Source organism: Tachypleus tridentatus, chromosome 4, assembly GCF_004210375.1.
Source record: "Tachypleus tridentatus isolate NWPU-2018 chromosome 4, ASM421037v1, whole genome shotgun sequence".
NCBI lineage: Eukaryota > Metazoa > Arthropoda > Merostomata > Xiphosura > Limulidae > Tachypleus > Tachypleus tridentatus.
In genome coordinates, this window is record NC_134828.1 from 9,753,085 (window position 1) to 9,771,928 (window position 18,844).

At 34.7% G+C, this 18,844-nt stretch overlaps 1 protein-coding gene across 3 annotated transcripts in view; it reads right to left on the bottom strand.

The window, feature by feature from the left end:
- The window catches only part of LOC143248541 (uncharacterized), a 76,329-nt gene that overhangs the window by 32,525 nt on the left and 24,960 nt on the right, over positions 1 to 18,844 (bottom strand). For 2 of the 3 annotated variants that reach the window (XM_076496971.1, XM_076496973.1), the window contains 2 exons: positions 5,502 to 5,638; positions 4,371 to 4,469 (listed from right to left, as the gene is read on the bottom strand). In XM_076496971.1, coding sequence (XP_076353086.1) covers positions 4,371 to 4,469; positions 5,502 to 5,638 — 236 coding nt within the window. Of the gene's footprint in view, positions 1 to 4,370; positions 4,470 to 5,501; positions 5,639 to 17,534; positions 17,675 to 18,844 lie in introns of all 3 variants that reach the window. The other variant, XM_076496972.1, reaches the window with a different exon arrangement.

Below are 18,844 nucleotides of genomic sequence, written 5' to 3' on the forward strand. Positions count from 1 at the left end.
ACAGACAGAGTGAATAACAATATTTTGTCTTACTTAGGAGCAACAACAGACAGAGTGAATAACAATATTTTGTGTGTTACTTAGGAGCAACAACAGACAGAGTGAATAACAATATTTTGTGTGTTACTTAGGAGCAACAACAGACACAGTGAATAACAATATTTTGTGTCTTACTTAGGAGCAACAACAGACACAGTGAATAACAATATTTTGTGTCTTACTTAGGAGCAACAACAGACACAGTGAATAACAATATTTTGTGTCTTACTTAGGAACAACAACAGACACAGTGAATAACAATATTTTGTGTCTTACTTAGGAGCAACAACAGACACAGTGAATAACAATATTTTGTGTCTTACTTAGAACAACAACAGACACAGTGAATAACAATATTTTGTGTCTTACTTAGAGCAACAACAGACACAGTGAATAACAATATTTTGTGTCTTACTTAGGAGCAACAACAGACACAGTGAATAACAATATTTTGTGTTTTACTTAGGAGCAAGAGACACAGTGAATAATGATATTTTGTGTGTAACTTAGGAGCAACAACAGACACAGTGAATAAAAATATTTTGTGTCTTACTTAGGAGCAAGAGACACAGTGAATAACAATATTTTGTGTCTTACTTTTGAGTAACAACAGACACAGTGAATAACAATATTTTGTGTGTTACTTAGGAGCAACAACAGACACAGTGAATAACAATATTTTGTGTGTTACTTAGGAGCAACAACAGACACAGTGAATAACAATATTTTGTGTCTTACTTTTGAGTAACAACAGACACAGTGAATAACAATATTTTGTGTGTTACTTAGGAGCAACAACAGACACAGTGAATAACAATATTTTGTGTGTTACTTAGGAGCAACAACAGACACAGTGAATAACAATATTTTGTGTGTTACTTAGGAGCAACAACAGACACAGTGAATAACAATATTTTGTGTCTTACTTAGGAACAGCAACAGACAGAGTGAATAACAATATTTTGTGTCTTACTCAGGAGCAACAGACACAGTGAATAAGAATATTTTGTGTCTTACTTAGGAGCAACAACAGACACAGTGAATAACAATATTTTGTGTGTTACTTAGGAGCAACAACAGACACAGTGAATAACAATATTTTGTGTCTTACTTAGGAGCAACAACAGACACAGTGAATAACAATATTTTGTGTCTTACTTAGGAGCAAGAGACACAGTGAATAACAATATTTTGTGTCTTACTTAGGAACAGCAACAGACAGAGTGAATAACAATATTTTGTGTTTTACTCAGGAGCAACAGACACAGTGAATAAGAATATTTTGTGTCTTACTTAGGAGCAACAACAGACACAGTGAATAACAATATTTTGTGTCTTACTTAGGAGCAAGAGACACAGTGAATAACAATATTTTGTGTCTTACTTAGGAGCAAGAGACACAGTGAATAACAATATTTTGTGTCTTACTTAGGAGCAACAACAGACACAGTGAATAACAGTATTTTGTGTCTTACTTAGGAGCAAGAGACACAGTGAATAACAATATTTTGTGTTTTACTTAGGAGCAAGAGACACAGTGAATAATGATATTTTTTGTGTAACTTAGAAACAACAACAGACACAGTGAATAACAATAGAATGACATATCTACACATTAATTCATGACAATATGAAGAAGAAATGGTGTATTAACATAGGAATTAACACCTGGGAGCTGCTAAATATAATAAAAATATAAAAACAACAGTAGTTATTGTCAGGTAAGAGTTTCATTCAACATTGTAATTATTAAAATCAGAGGTTGCTTGCTGTAAAACATTACTCTTACTGTAATTTTAAATTAACTGTTCAATTCAACAGGTTTCTCACCTGAATATTAAGACTGTTTCAAAACATTGTGAGAAAAATTTACTAGAAAATAGTTTTAAGGAACACATAAAGGTTAACATTACAATATTTTGTACTTAAGCTTTCATATGCAAGAGTTAAAACTGAAAGTAGCTGCATTGGTCAACACCCTATCAAAGAAGTAAATAGAAGAAATTATGTACAGAGATGTGACCACAACCTATACCTTAGATATCATTCCCCAATAAACAGAAGAAATTATGTATAGAGACGTGACCACTACCTATACCTTAGATACCATTCCTCCAATAAATGGGAGAAATTATGTATAGAGACGTGACCACTACCTATACCTTAGATACCATTCCTCCAATAAATGGGAGAAATTATGTACAGAGACGTGACCACTACCTATACCTTAGATACCATTCCTCCAATAAATGGGAGAAATTATGTACAGAGACGTGACCTCTACCTATACCTTAGATACCATTCCTCCATTAAACAGGAGAAATTATGTACAGAGACGTGACCACTACCTATACCTTAGATACCATTCCTCCATTAAACAGGAGAAATTATGTATAGAGACATGACCACTACCTATACCTTAGATACCATTCCTCCATTAAATAGGAGAAATTATGTACAGAGACGTGACCACTACCTATACCTGAGATACCATTCCTCCAATAAATAGGAGAAATTATGTACAGAGACGTGACCACTATCTATACCTTAGATACCCTTCCTCCAATAAATAGGAGAAATTATGTACAGAGACGTGACCACTACCTATACCTTAGATAAGCTTCCTCCAACATCAGTGAAGTTTGTTTGATGGTGCTGGTTATGCATGATTTCAATGGTTTTGGAAAGCACACTGAGGTTAATATTTTTGCCCTCCTCTTTACATGCCCTTCAAAGTCCATAAACCAGGCACTCACACTGGCTTTTGTGCATAGAAGTCCAATGGATATCTCTGCAGGGTCAATCTGAGTAAACCAAAGGCATAGCATGTTTTTCTGTTTGAACTGACATCTTGTGACGAAACTAACATGACTTGAATGTGTTGGTAGATGACCCAACTTAATATCCAATCCACATAAAGGCGATTCTTCTTTAGAATATAGTGATGACATAATGCCAGACTGATGATGACGTGTCTCATCAAATGTGATGATGTATTTCATTTTTCACATACCAGTTGGTCTTTTGCTTGGTTACATTGTCTCAGAGAAACTCATGGAAATGGCTCGTGGTATCACTTCAGACATGAGTCTGTGTGAATTATCTATCTTAAAATTCTAAGGCAGTTTCTTATTCTCAATTTGTTCCTATTGACTCACTGTTTAACTTACTTTACCGTCATACTCTGCAGCTGTTTATGAGTTAGCTTCTCTTGTCTAAGCTGGAATCACATCTTCCCTTTAGTTATCAGTATAGTTCATTACTAAATATTCCGCTTTTTTTTTTTTAAATGCTGCACAGTTTTAAAATCATAGACTAGAAATACTTCATGTCAGAAAGTCTTGTAATGTAACCGTCTCAGAAAGGGTCGATCTCAGACACCAACCACACTTGAAAATGAGAGTCAGACCTTTTAACCTTAGGGATGGCTAGTAATAAGATGATTGGATATACAGACTGCAGTGGATCTAACCTTGATTCAAATCAACCAAATTCTGTTATAAGAACAAAAATGGCAGGATCTTCCCACCCAAACAAGTTATATTTTATGCGTTACAAAAACAATACTGTTAATATAATACCAAAACTAAAGTAATTTTGATTGCATGCAAGAAAAAATAGGTACAATTCTAGTATATTTTATACAAATTAGCTGCTTGTTTTAAGCTTATAAAAAGATAAAAAAGATGGTAAAAAATGTAAAAAACAATAATTGTGAATATGAAAATCCATCTTTTTCTGAGTTTCTTTTCAAATATAGAAGTAAAATATCAGTAAACAATACATTTTTTTACCACGTTAAAATATTAGTGCTACAAAAATGAGTTGAATTTTGAACTCTTCTATCAATGTTTAAGCAATTTTTTTTATTTAAATGTAAAAACTAGCTCATGTTTCTTTATGGGTAACTTTTAATTGTAAATTTTTAAGAGCACATATGTAACAGTAGTAGCTCATATGTTATCCCTCTATATGTAATTTGAGCAAACATTTTTTTGTTCTCAAAACACAAGTGGTTGAAGGTTCAAAACCCACTACAAGTTTGTTACCTAACAAAAAAAAACAAACGACTAATATAATGCCATCTCACACACATATCACAAGTTTTGTGCAAAATGTTTGTCATAAGAAAACCACCAATTTGTAAACAAAATACATAGATTTCAGCTGTAACAAATATTCACCAACAGAAATCTGGAAACGGAGAGAAAGACAGAGGGAAAGATTCCTAATTTTTTTATTGTGGTTTCTATGCTGTAATTAAAACCTTCTAAGAGTATAGGTACTTTTGATCCAGGTGAATAGTGTGCACAAAAGATACAAGTTCTTACTTCTGAAAGTGATGAAACATCTTTAGGGAGTTCCTTGATCTCTGGTGCTGATGCTATACTGTCTTTCAAACTGTTAGTAGTTTGTCTTAGCTGCTCTACCTAAAAAAAAAAAAAAAGAGTACACAACAAACCAGCACTGTTACACCTATCACCATAAACATGAAATGAAAATATCTGAAGTTAAAAATGCATCTTTCACTGAGTTATGTTCAAACATGTTAAAAAATGTAACTTTGCATTTAACTGCAAAGAGTCCCTTCAGGGTTTAACTTTGTGATTGTACTTATATTCAAGAAAAATTCACTGGTAAAAAAATAATTACTATTTTAACTAATGGAACAACAAAATTTAAAAATCTGTTTTTATTCCATTTCAGTAACTTCTAAATTTAAACTGAGAGATGAAATAAATATTAATTATTTATCAAAGTTTTGTTTTGTTTCGTGTGTGTGTTCCTGTATTTACACACACACACACATCTGCAGTTTCCTGGTACAAAACTTACATATACAATTGTAAATGTTACACAGCTGTGACTTTTCCACACGTCACCTACAGTATGTAAATATTGCCAAATTCTAGTTTATTTACAGGTAACGCTTCAATGCCTAATAAAAATGCATGATACTTTGAAACTTCATAAAAATAACAATTATTAAAACATACCAAACTAATAAAAATGTTTACTAAAGATTTCATAGAATATTGTAGAAAAGAATGAAATTTAAAACATTACAAACAATACCATTTTCATTCACCTTTAACAAACCTATAAAACAATATAAGAGAGAATAATTTGTACTCTAAAAGGTACTTCAAAACCACTGCATGTACATGACCAGTACCTGATCCACCTCCCTCACAAATCACATCAAACTTAAAGGTACTTCAAAACCACTGCATGTACATGACCAGTACCTGATCCACCTCCCTCACAATCACATCAAACTTAAAGGTACTTCAAAACCACTGCATGTACATGACCAGTACCTGGTCCACCTCCCTTACAATCACATCAAACTTAAAGGTACTTCAAAACCACTGCATGTACATGACCAGTACCTGATCCACCTCCCTCACAATCACATCAAACATTGGTATGACTAACCAATGTGTGTGTAGGATATATACCTCTTTTTCCAATGAGTGAATGTCACTAACAATCTTCTTAAAATCAGTTCCTAGGATGGATGCATTCTTGTCAATCCTCTTCAGTTGAGAATGGATGAAATGTAAAGCCTCAGGAGTGTTTTTGTTTCCTGCTTCAACTACAAGGGGAAAACAAGTTTCTATTAAGAAGTAATAAACATGAGAAGCACATAGAATACAGTTTCAGATTCTCTTATCTCTTAAAAATTATTTTTGGTAAAATGAGGAATACTTTTCTAGAAATTAGTTTCAAGCTTTTTATTTAAGTACCTCATCCTTAGATTAACTCTTTTCATAATACAACAGTTCAATCAAGTAATGAGTATTCCAATTACAATACATCTAGCCTAAAGTTAAACTAATGCACTTGTTAAGAAAATAATTACTAACATTAATTTGTAATGGTTTACCTTCTTTTCCTTGTGCCCAAAATTTTTCACAGAATATATCTATATAGATAAATTATTTTTAATTAGGTAAATTAAATTAATAAGTGATGTTAACATATAATTGCTATAAGTCGTTCCAAAATGGTTGTCACATCCATTTCTTGAATCCAAACTGTACATACAGACAATTGCTTATACTGATTAAAAAAAATAATTTCTTTTTAAAATTCAACAAGAGAATCCTCAATAGCTGCAGCATATGAATTTTTTGGGGCAGGAATAGAGTAAAATTAATCTATGAGACTTTTTATTTTTATTATTATCAGCTATATTTTTGTATGCCAGCAATACCAAGCATGGGGTGTACCTATAATGTACACTTTGATTTCATTACCTATTAGGATCAATACCAGCCTAACCTCAAACTGAAATCATTTAGGCAGTATTAGAGTAAATTAACCTACAAGGCCTTGGGCATGGTGAAATACACCAACAACAAATGGCTTGACCTCTTGAGTCCAAAATTGTAAACAGACCTCAAATTGGTCAAGAAATGACAAAGCCATGAGCTAAAAGTATGTACTTGAAAAAGTTCCGAGCCATTTTATGAGCCACCGTGCTAAGAACTTGATATGATTGAAATGATATATCCTCTTATGGACTACGGAAAAACATATCGCAATCTCTGTGTAGGGAAAACATGAAAGTTTTTTTTTTTTACATAGCCACTGTATCTTGAATACATCTTGACAAGAAATGTCCAGTGAGTTCGTGACATAACACCTGACAAACAAAGCTCTCCCTGGAAGGAGACAGGACTGATGGCATTTAATGGGACGTGTGTCAAAGTTTAAAGACATTTTACATAACAAGAAACAAGTGATGATGACATAAAACCACTTTACACACAACACTTTCTTACAAGAGTGTTAGAGTTAAATGGTTGTAGTAATGTTGCATAGAATTCAACCCAGAGTAGCACAGAACACATATCAGTTCAGTTAAACAAACTTACTTTAAAATCAAAGAGCAGTACACAACAGAGATGACTTTATGTTATTAACAACACTCTTTAAAGGATCTACCAAGAATTTCTTTGAAACTTTTGAATACAGTTGATTACTACTGTCTTGCACTAACAAACACCCTTAGTTTATACAGTAAAATGTGTCCACTGTTACAGGAGTTTTTTAAGTCTGTCAGTTTATTGCTAGGATAACTAGGGTTAAAGGAATAATTTTCCATTAAAACTTGACACAAGTTATTCAACCTTGTTGTTAGTGTCTTGATTTTTGAAGTAACTTTAAAATGTTAGTAATGGGTTAAACAATGTTTAAAATAAAACATTTAACTAATATTTAGATTTCAATAGCCACAAGAGTAAAATTATGGAACTAAACATACAGAAAACAATTAAAACATTTCTATCACCCAACTTTTGCCATTACTAACTTATTGTACAGGGTGGCCCTTAAGTCCCTACCCATCCATATGTTACATTAAATAATCATAATGATGAGTTGAAGGCAGCTGTAACCTCGGCACTTGGAACAATAACCCTGCTATGTTGAGGAAAATGTCTCACAGAACATGGCATCACATAATATCATGCAGTGAGAATGAGGGACAGCACACAGATACACTGGATACACAAGATATATGGATGGGTAGGGACTTACGGACCACCCTGTAGATTACAATATCACTACATTTTTATTTCTAAAAGGTGCAAAGAGAAATATTTAGTACATGAAGAAATCTTTAGTCACAAGTACATTTAAAAGGTTTGAGAATTATTAATTATTTATTCTGTTTCTCACTAATAATTGACTCTTACTTCTTTATCCTTTATTATTAAGCTTTCACAAACTTGCATAAAAACACAGGGCATTACATAACACAGAAGTTTTCCAGTTAAATAAACTGTTTACAGTTCCATATTAAACTACGCAGTACCTCAATAGATGGCACTACTTTCTCCAATACCAGCTTCCACACGTGATTCAAAATAAGAGAAAAGGGAACAAGCAGACCTGCACTGAGAACTGTTACTTGGAAAATCAATATCATTTTCTGTTTAACATTCCAGTTTAGCATGCTCGTTTGTTGATTATGTTATTCAGCTTAAAACCTTTCATGTGGAATATAGTTTGTGTTTTGCATCAGAAAAAGACTTATTCAATGACGCGGTAGAAAAACATATCAAGGCTGGTAAAAGTTCGACTCAGAAAAATACTTAATACAAACATACGACCAGTGGCGACGCCAGGATATTTTCGTTGTGGGGGCTGAGGTAAACTGTGGAGGGGCTTCCCAAAATGCCATCAATATGAAGTATAGATGGTAAATTATAATAATGTAAATACCAAGGTACATTTCAGAAAGGTGTGCTATTTTGAACTGCGTTTTCAATGTAGTTTTCATTGGAAACTCGTACTCTGATTAATAATTCATTATTACAAATTAGAAATAATCTGTTTATGAAAATATGCGTATATATAAAAGAGGAAGCTCACCTAAATTCCACCCAAGGTAATACATAATAATAAAGAAAATCAAGATCAGCTTAGATTGAACATATACCATTAAGAGTAAAGCTACAAATCAAAAGAAATATAACATAAAGATATAGTTTACAAAGCAGAAACGAATTATCCCATGTGAAGTTAATACACTCTGAGGAAAAGTAAGGTCACTATCAGGCTAACTATCTTTCATCATGTTGTGTTTATAGTCAATATTACTTCAAAACAATGCGCCTGTTCTCTTGTAACTTGAAATCAACGTGGTTGTCTAATCTTCGTCAAAGCTCAAGATAGAATGGCATTACAGAGGTAGCGGCAATACAGCGCATGAGTTTCAGTGCATTCAGTACGTTGCTATGTGATGCATGACACATACTTCCGTTTTAATGAAGACGTTGAGTTCTACAGATCTGTCTCTTTGATGTTAATTGATAAGCAACATCGACGATTGTGTTTTCCATATTTTATAAATATATGTAGGTAACAATATTGGGAAGCTGAGGGGTTGGCTCATTTGGGGGGCTCAAGCCCCCCTGGCGCCGCCACTGCATGCGCAGGATGTGTTAACACCTCAAACTGCTATCAGTCATTTCTTACATACAAAAATGAGTCATTAATTTAATCTTTAATAAATCTATACAAAATTGAAACTTCGCATAAAAAATTCCCATGTGTAAAACAATGAACTGAAATCACGTCGAAGTCTTGTGGGCCGAATCCGTAAGAAAAGAAAATTCTAAAGGGCCCCCTATGCAAGATGTTAGTGTATTCAACCGAGATGTGTCCTTATTGTACTCTTAATCAAGAGAATCAACCACAGCCCTTTATGTAGCTAGTGTTAGGTACATACCTAGCGTACGACAACAATCTGTTTATGTTTAAAGTACGTTTAGTGTTAGGTACATACCTAGCCTACTACAACAATCTGTTTATGTTTAAAGTACATTCTGCACGGTCCCCTACTAGGACAGCTGCAAGTCTTCGGATTTACAATGCTAAAATCAGGGATTCGATCCCATTCGGTGGACACAAAAGATAGCCCGATGTGGCTTTGCTATAAGAAACACACATATATACACATCCTGCATGCAGAAGTATACTATATTCTGGGACGTTATACGAAAGCAAATTTATGCGAATAATTTCATTATACAATACGGTGTCAGATTAACAACTATCTTTGTGTATTAAAGCGCATTATGATAAGTAAATTAACAAACAAAGTTCTTTGTCAGAATAACTGACCAGTTAAAGAAAAGTTCGTTCATGGACATTACAATTATATTGGTGGTTCTCAACTCTGGAACGGGAATGAGTGAGGCAGTTTTGCTACAACGAGGGAAGAAGTAGGATTTATTAAGAAGTCTCCCACTGGGACAGCGGCAAGTCTTTGGATTTAAAACGCTAAAATCAAGGGTTCGATTCTCCTCAGTGGAAACAGCAGGTGGACTGACGTGGATATGCTATAACGAAACGCACATTTTTACGAAGACCCTAGAAATAAATTGTCCCTTCGGGATTATCAAAATCACCTAGCGGTCGATAACACCAGTGAAATGAATATTTTGTTTCAATTGCTGTAAGGAAAAACGGATAAAAAATAAGAAAAAAGATATTTCAGAACAACCGAGAGGGCAATATTACAGATTTTTTGAAATAAGCCCTCTTTTGTGGGTGTTCTTATGAAATCAAAGTAACCAGATTGATGTAAGGTCAGCCCAGCTACATTACAGTAAATGGTTCAATGCGTTCAAATCATTTCCCAGAAAAGGGGGATACTAAAGTTTTCCAAAGTCAATATCTTCTATTTTGGAAGATTAAACGTACAGGTAATCAAATCACACGCGACACCTGCATGCATATGTGGTGTTTCGGAATTGGTTGTTTTTCATAGTTCCAAATTTAGTTCGGTTAATGGACAGGAGATAACTTTATGCACTTGTTGTTCTAGATAACAGAGAAACTGTCGCAGACTACATAAACAAATATATATATATTTGAATTTTGTCAGAAGTCCTACAATTCCCGTGACTTCCGAGAGCGTGTATTCAATACATATCGTGAAACACTGGAATTAATTCATGTAGTCATTTATTCAAATTTTATCGTGTATCTGCAAGTGTTGTTACGCTAACTAAAATGTCTAATTTGCATTAACATTTTAAGAGGGAACAACATACGTACGTTCATTGTTACTGATACACAGTCCATACTACATCAAAAGTTTTTCCTTGTTATTTCTTTGATAAGTTTTTGTTCTTTTTTGTTTTAATTGGTATCAAATTTAAACTTTAAACGTCAATGTCACCTTATACGCACGTGAGCTAATCATGGTTCATATATAGCCATTCCTAATTTTGAAATAGTGATTAGGAGGAGAAAACTAGCCAGTGGCCACCAAGGCTCTGGCAGACATTTTTCTGAACCGAATAATGTAACTGACTATCACTTTTATAACGCACTTACAGCAGAAAATGCGGAGTGGTGTAGACATCATCGTTACGTCTCAAGTCCGACACGCTGACCTCAATATTTAAATATTACTATGTCACTCATATACTCAAACAAGAATATTTTATTCATCTCAATACCTACCAATGTTGGGAGAATCAAAAGTTTCTGACCGCCCCACGTTGTCTTTCAAGCTTTCTAATCCTTTGTTCGAGGCTTGAAAGATTTCTGAACCTCAATTCCTGCGGTTTATTCTACAGGCACCCAATTTTTTTTTTTTTTTTTTCGAGGATTTGAATATTTCCAAACTGCAATTTTTGCGGATTGTCCTTCGGGCCCAAAATTCATTTTTCAAATTTCTAAATTGCAATTTCTGCATACTGTCCTTCAAGCCTTAAAATCCTTTGTCCGAGGCTTGAAAGATTTATAAACCTCAGTTCCTGCGGATTGCCTTTCAGGCCCCAAAATCTTTTGATGCTGAAGCTCAGGGCGTCTAGATATCTTCCCTTATTTCTGCTTGTCTTAATGTGTTCTTTTATGTGGTTGGAAAATACAGTGAACGATTTCTGACAGAAAGGGAGGCGACTCCTGATGAGCCAATGTTTTGAAGCTGTTGAATGAATGGTGCTACCTCCCCTCCAGAATATTCTTAAGCATGAATGCTTTCCCATTTTACACAGAATAAACAAATCAAATATAGTCAACATTCTCCACAATAACAAAACATTAATAGTTTTATTTCTTCTAATATTTACAACTAAACTGAACTTCGGAACTGAACACTTTTAATAATTATAATAATCAAATATGTATCGTATAACAAACAACGTACAGTGTGTCCACTGTATACAGTTAGTAACATTCAAAACTGCATACAATCAGAACCTTGTCGAAAACACAAAGTGATCCGGTAACAGTCTAATATTATTTGCCGTGACAGTATATTTTAAGGGCTTCATCTCAATTCAATCACTGGCAATAATTTGATAAATACAGAAATAGAATGTACCCTGTCAACTATTCCGACCATAAACCAGTTCCCTCGGAAAGGAGTTCAAAACGAGGCTACTTTCAGAAGATCTACAGCACAGATTAGTAACTTTACTTTTAAAAATCTGATGTCAGTTTCTATAAACACGACCATAAAAAAGTACGTGATCACGTCAGTACTGTTACAGTTTGAGTGGCTTCAACCAACACAAGACTAGTAAAATCAAAAGAGGTGAGCACGTGAGCACTACCTATTTAGTGAAATCAGTGCAATCACATTTTATTTATATATAAGCTTCACTTACTAACAGCAAACAATAACTGATATATGGATCCTTAACGTCGTCTAGTGTGACATTAGGGCCCAGACTCAAGTGAAGTGGTTTCTAATTTTCAAATTGCTGACGAAAGAGGGGGCAAGCAATTTGTAACACTCAATATCTGTACGGCTATTCTCAAACAAATGGCGCAAGTGGCTATCAAAATTGTAACGATTTACAGATGAAAGTGTATAACGAGTTCAGCAGCATATCACTACTCGAACCATGGGTCTACCGATACGAAGTCCATCATCCTAAAGACTAGTCTACACCCAGCCCAAAGAGACAAACAACAAATGGTGTAAAAAGTTGTTATATATTAGCCAGAAACAACACAGTTTGATGGCAGTCTTCTACGGTAAAGTTCGAGCTAATAAAGATGTCCGTATACATAGCACAAAATGTAAACAAAATGGGAAGGTTCTACAGAATTCTTACAGGTGTAATGAACTATATTTTTAAACTATATAGAAACAAAAGCAAGCATGATCGTTGAGAGTTTTCCTGTCTAAAATGTATTTAATTTCATGCACGATTTACTGTAACACGTGTGTAACAAAACGAAAACCCTTGAGTGAGGTTCTTCTCAACAACGGTCGCTACGTCACCGATCGTGTTGTAAAAAGTATTGTTATTACCACCATAAAAAAACGGTTGTCATTTTTCACTTTGAAACCAGCTGGGGCACCCGTCCTCTGGTGAAAGTTATGTAAATTCATGATTAATGAAACGTTACCTTAGGGCACGAAAAGCTGCTTCCGTTTTATGTAATTAAAAAAAACGCTATAAAGGCTGCTAAACACAAAATGTTAAGCTGAAAGCTTGAGTACATCTCTCCACAGATCCAGTGATATTCCATAAGAAATTTGGTGAAACTCCATCTACAGGGAGTGAAGCAGTACTAAAAAAATGCTCACTAAAACTGTTCAAACGCAAAATGTAAATGTGAAAATGGACTTAATGAACCTCCATTTTGATGAAGATCTATCAACACCCTGCGAAGTGGTTACATGAATATACAACAGACGGTACTATTATGTTTATACATATACGATAACCTACACAGTGATAACTCACAACTGCTTACTGTATTACAAACCAAATAAAAAGGGTGGACTGAACAGACAGCGTTACGTAAGATGCTTCTTTCTTCGTTATCAGAAATTAAACGACAACCAGGCTGATACAGATAACGTATAGTTGTCATTTACATCGAGGAAAAACATCACAAGACTGTCAGGTTTTATGTATATGTGAGCTGGGACTCTTCCACAGTGTGTGTCTGTGACTTGTTGACGATAAATTCAAACAATAGAGAGAGAGCACACAATCCACTTGCTTTAGAATAAACTTTTCAAAATAAGCCAAATTTATGTACAAAAATTCTTTATATCAGAGTTGTATCTAAAACTAAATAATCTTTTCTTGTCAAACGTCCACACAGACTGATTTAATTACTTTGGAATCTAAATGATAAGATGAATTATTATTCTACATTCTGTTTCTCACTATATGATATACGATAAATTTAAATAATTGTCCACTTTTTGTCAGACGGTCTCAATTACTTTAGATCTCCCTTTGACAAGGCAGTTTATTCTCTCTTTTATATTAAACTTTAAAATATCTCAGTATGGGTAATCACTCATACGCCTGCTAATTTCACGTTTTCTAACTTCTTTCTGGCTGAACTTTGACTCGTGCTCGCTTGGTCGTCTGTATTTATATGTTGTTCAATGAGACACTTGAACTTTCTATTGACTGTGCGAGCAGAGCTACGTATGGCTTAGTAATACTCACTAAAGGTAATGATAAAAATATCAAATATTCGAGTAACATGGCGTCAACAATACTACAACAACACACACAACATTCGACTACTACCGAGTTACCAACCAAAGTTGTCATAACCTACGCCTTTACAATAATTACTTTTAACCATCTTATTACAAAAACTAAATAATCATTAATGTATTAAAATCACCAAATAAATTAGTAACTATTAAACTAAATAATCCTCTATAACCAACAGTGGCATATATCGTTTAATTATTTTACAACAGTAAACCCTATCAACAATGTTTATTTGTAATAATTCTTCCGTTTTAACGCAACGTCGTACAACCTGTGTCCACAGCAGCTACAGAGCCCCGGATGTTAGCGTTATTGGTCCCCAAAGTTTACCACAGAGCCACTAGAAGGTCTAATAATTCGAAAAATATATTCTTTGAAAAACAATGAAAACACTTTTCTAACATTACATATCCCATCAAAAAGGCTCTAACACGAATTTGTTATATATATATAATCATTCTAAATGTATATCTTAACCTTAATTCATTGTAAACGCACATCAATAAAAACATTCTTCCAATTTGCATCCCACTATTGTATTTTTGAAAGGTTATAACAGTATCAAACACATTAAATTTTAACCCTTTTAGTGGGGTCTCAGTCTACAAAACTAAATAAAACAAATCGTTACGACATCTTACAACAACACATTAGAAATACATTAAGAGAAACCAGTACCGGATCCAGAATTTCAGGAAGGGAGGTGCGGTCGTCTGGATGGACGCCATATGCAATTTCAGCACATATCGTTTATATCGATGCTGCCACAATATACACCAAACTTAAATATTACAAAATACTGACTTGGAACTAGGAGAAGCAGAAAATAAAATACATTGTTGAAATCTTGGTGTGCAATTTTGAGCGTAAGGACGTAAAATTATGAAAAAAGGAGGGCGCGCCACCTTGAAATCGCTGGTGGTTTTCTTTACTGTTACTGATTCGAACCGGAAAGAGTACATTTTGATCAGTTTTTACACTATCATGAATTAGAAATGATTTAGAAGAACGTGCAGTCTTTTTCTCCCCACCCCACAGGTGGAGTCACAATAAACCAGACGAGACAGCGTCACTCGGTCGAATACACCAAGCTGGAAGGAAGGAGGGGGGGATTGTTTTTTGAATTTCGCATAAAGCTACTCGAGGGCTATCTGTGATAGCCGTCCCCAATTTAGCAGTGTAAGACTAGAGGGAAGGCAGCTAGTCATCACCACCCACCGCCAACTGTTGGGCTACTCTTTTACCAACGAATAGTGGAATTGACCGTCGCATTATAACGCCCCCACGGCTGGGAGGGCGAGCATGTTTGGCACGACGGGGATTCGAACCCGCGACCCTCAGATTACGAGTTGCATGCCTTAATACGCTTGGCCATGCCGGGTCTAGAAGGGGGGAAGGAAGAGTTCCACGTTCTTCTCGCGTGTTTGATGTGGAGGTATTCATTTCGAATGTTCTCGCAGCAACAACCTGTCACAAACTGTTATTACAGATTAGCACCTGAGTGAATAACACAAAAGAAGAAATCAGAAATAAGTGGTTTCATCGTCAGAAAAAAAAATTCCAAACGTAAAAACATAACCGGTTTTATTTGCAATCCGCACACTAACAACGTTGAAAAAAAAAACAAATCAATTGACTCGTTGTTGTTTGTTATTAAACACAATGAGCCATATGGGATCTGCCCATCACAGGTATCGAAACCCGGTTTATAGCAGTATAAGTCGACAGACATACAACTGTGCCATTAAGGAGCCAATTAATTCGAATTATAGAAATGTTAAATACCGTTTCTGAGACTACAGAGGTTATCGGTCAAAGATATCCGCAGATCAAGAACTTAAAATATATTTGTCCAATAAACTATCAAGTAATTTGTAATATATAAATGTTAAAGAACCAATAATACTAATTTCTGGTTGTTCAAAATTTAAAATAAATATAAAAACATACATAATGTAATTCAATACTAACTTCCGATCAGAAAAACTAAAAATTAACATGACAATCACTATAGCTAATTAAATACAACTTTATTTTGTTTCATTTTTATGAAGCTCAGAATGCATTATTTTATCAGTTGAGTACACTCGTTGTTAACGATACTTTCGACCATAATCGTAGGACTCCAACAGGTTTTGCAATTCCTAAAAGATGTAGGTTCGTCTTAAATGCATATATTAGGCTAAAAACACAGAGTTAATATTAATGACAAATATAACTGTAACCATTATTCGCCGACTTGTAAAAGGCATACGCACCGTACCAATTGATAGTGTATAAGATAGCTTATAACAGTATCTCACAGCCGCCATTAATAGCTCAAGATTGAGCGAAACGGAAGTTACGTAAATTCACGATTAATGAAAGTTGCTTCCCTTACATGTACTTGTAAACAAATGCCCATAAAAATTACAAGACAAAAAAGGTGAAACCGTATCTCCCCATGGACCCAGTGCAACCATCACACAATATTTAGTAAAGATCTACCTACATGGGGGGTGGCGAAGTAGAGGTGAAACACTAAAAGGCAAAATATAAAACTAAAAATGTGTATGCACCCCATACGAAGTACTTAGATGGACATGTAACGGACAGTACTATTATATTTATATATACGTTACAGAAAGAGAAATACGAGACGTCTGTTTTATAAAGTAAACTTGTATACAAAAATATAAAGTTTTTAAAACAGTCACGATAACACTTTAAGGTTAAAGCTAGGTCATCAGCTTCAGGACACTGAATCCCGCAAGACCTGCCTTCTAACATTAAATACAACGTGTAAATGTTTGATTTATTTTTATTTCTCAGGCTCACTGAACAAATCCCCAGAGAAACACTTTAAAATATCTATTTTTTGCAACTGTTGAGAAGAAAAAATAAGTTTTTGGTGTTGAAATTACTAAAACATTTGAAGCAACGCCTTTTCTGTAAAAACAAGTATAGAAGTTTCCAGCCTGCCATAAACCTCCGACAAATCATACATGCAGTCGATTTGTGTGTGTGTGTGTGTGGTTAATTCAAGAATCCTAATTATTGAACATTCCACAGCCTAGTATATATACAGCCTCTGAAATTAATTATCACGTGGCTTCACTCGTGATGACGAGAAACCCACATGAGGTAAAAATGTATGTCAGGACGGCTGGTATGGACATTAACACTTTTACCAAAATAAAGCAGAGAACAACGTTTCGACCTTCTTAGGTCATCTTTGGGCTAACCAGCCATCCTGATATACATGTAGTCACCGCATTTCTCAGATGCACAACTGACAGTACAAATTGTCCAATCACAGGAGACCTGATCCGTATAAATATTTCAAGAAAAGAATGGAAAACTGATGAATTTCCAACTGTCTAAGAAGATGAGTCTTTGTATTTATCGTTTATTATTTACTAATTCCTTTTAACTACGTGGTGAAAGCTGAACATAAAGAATGGGTTCTAGTTTTATACTGATGGGGAAAAACAAACAGGTCTTTACCTTTTTGGAGGTGGTTCCGGAGTAGATCCAAATCTTGGCGCAGTCCTAGATGGAGCCATATTAAGGTACCGGCAGTCACAATAGAGGTCGACACCAACGCAAAGAGACATAACGGTAAGCAGGCAGCCAGTGGACTGCCTCTGTTACCAATACGAAAGATATGAGACAAAAAAGAAATCATACATACATTTCTTGCCATTATTCTAAGTGATGCAGTTTTGTGGAGGCCAACTTTGTTTATACACGTGTCATACCAACTTCCTGGAATGTTTGGTTTTTACTTATTTAAGGTACAGGTACAGAGCATAACTTTAGATTTAAATGTTCCTTCTCCATTAACTGTTTGTTTTAAAAACAGTTGAGTTTAACAATTTCGACATCAGAAGTTTCCTACTTCTAACATTTGTAGACCAATAGAAATACAATAGGATTGAATGGTATAACACGATGCTCTCCTTTTATTTTAAACAATCGCAGACTATTTCCTTTAACCAAATCCACTAACCTTTCATTTTTTGAATCCTTACAATATCTTGGCGTTGTTAGATAAAAATGTCAGTAATAAATAATAACAAATACAACAATTATATTTGGCGACTTCCCTCCCCTTTTCGCCAAAATAAATTAAACCAACTTCGTTATGAATTTTTGTTTGTTCGTTGTTAAACACAACGCTGCACCAGGGACTAAGTTATGTGCCCACCAGGGGCATAAAAACCCGATTTTTAGAGTTACAAGTCTTTAAGCATAGCATTGAGTCACTGGAATGAGGAGCTTATTTTAAATCGACGGGTTTTCTCTTGTCTCTAAGCCTTTTTTTTAAACATTTGTTCAATTACTTGCGGACAATGAGATGGAGTCCTGTCTTTGGTTAGTTAGTTCATTGAATTTTCGCGCTAAACTATGTGAAGGCTATCTTCGCTTGTCGCTTTTTAATATTAGTAATATACTGGAGAGGAGGCAGCTAGTTAACGCTGCTCTTCAGGGGCTCTAATCAAACATTGGGTCTGACTGATACATCGTAACGCTCACACGGCTGGAAGGACATTTTCGACGACAGGATATGATATCGTGACATATAAATTGCGAGTTCTGTTGCTACCAAGATACTGCATGCAAGTTTTTGCGTGACAAAAAAACGGTAATATAAACGTTAAATGACAAAAATAAATGAAACGCAAGGATGTTTGTGGTAGGTTTTAAATTCACGTATGTGGTCGGAGGTTACTAACTAAGAATCACTATTCCACTAGGCGGCGCTGTTTAATATATAGAGCATCGCGATATAGTTCAAAAGTTACAACTAAGCA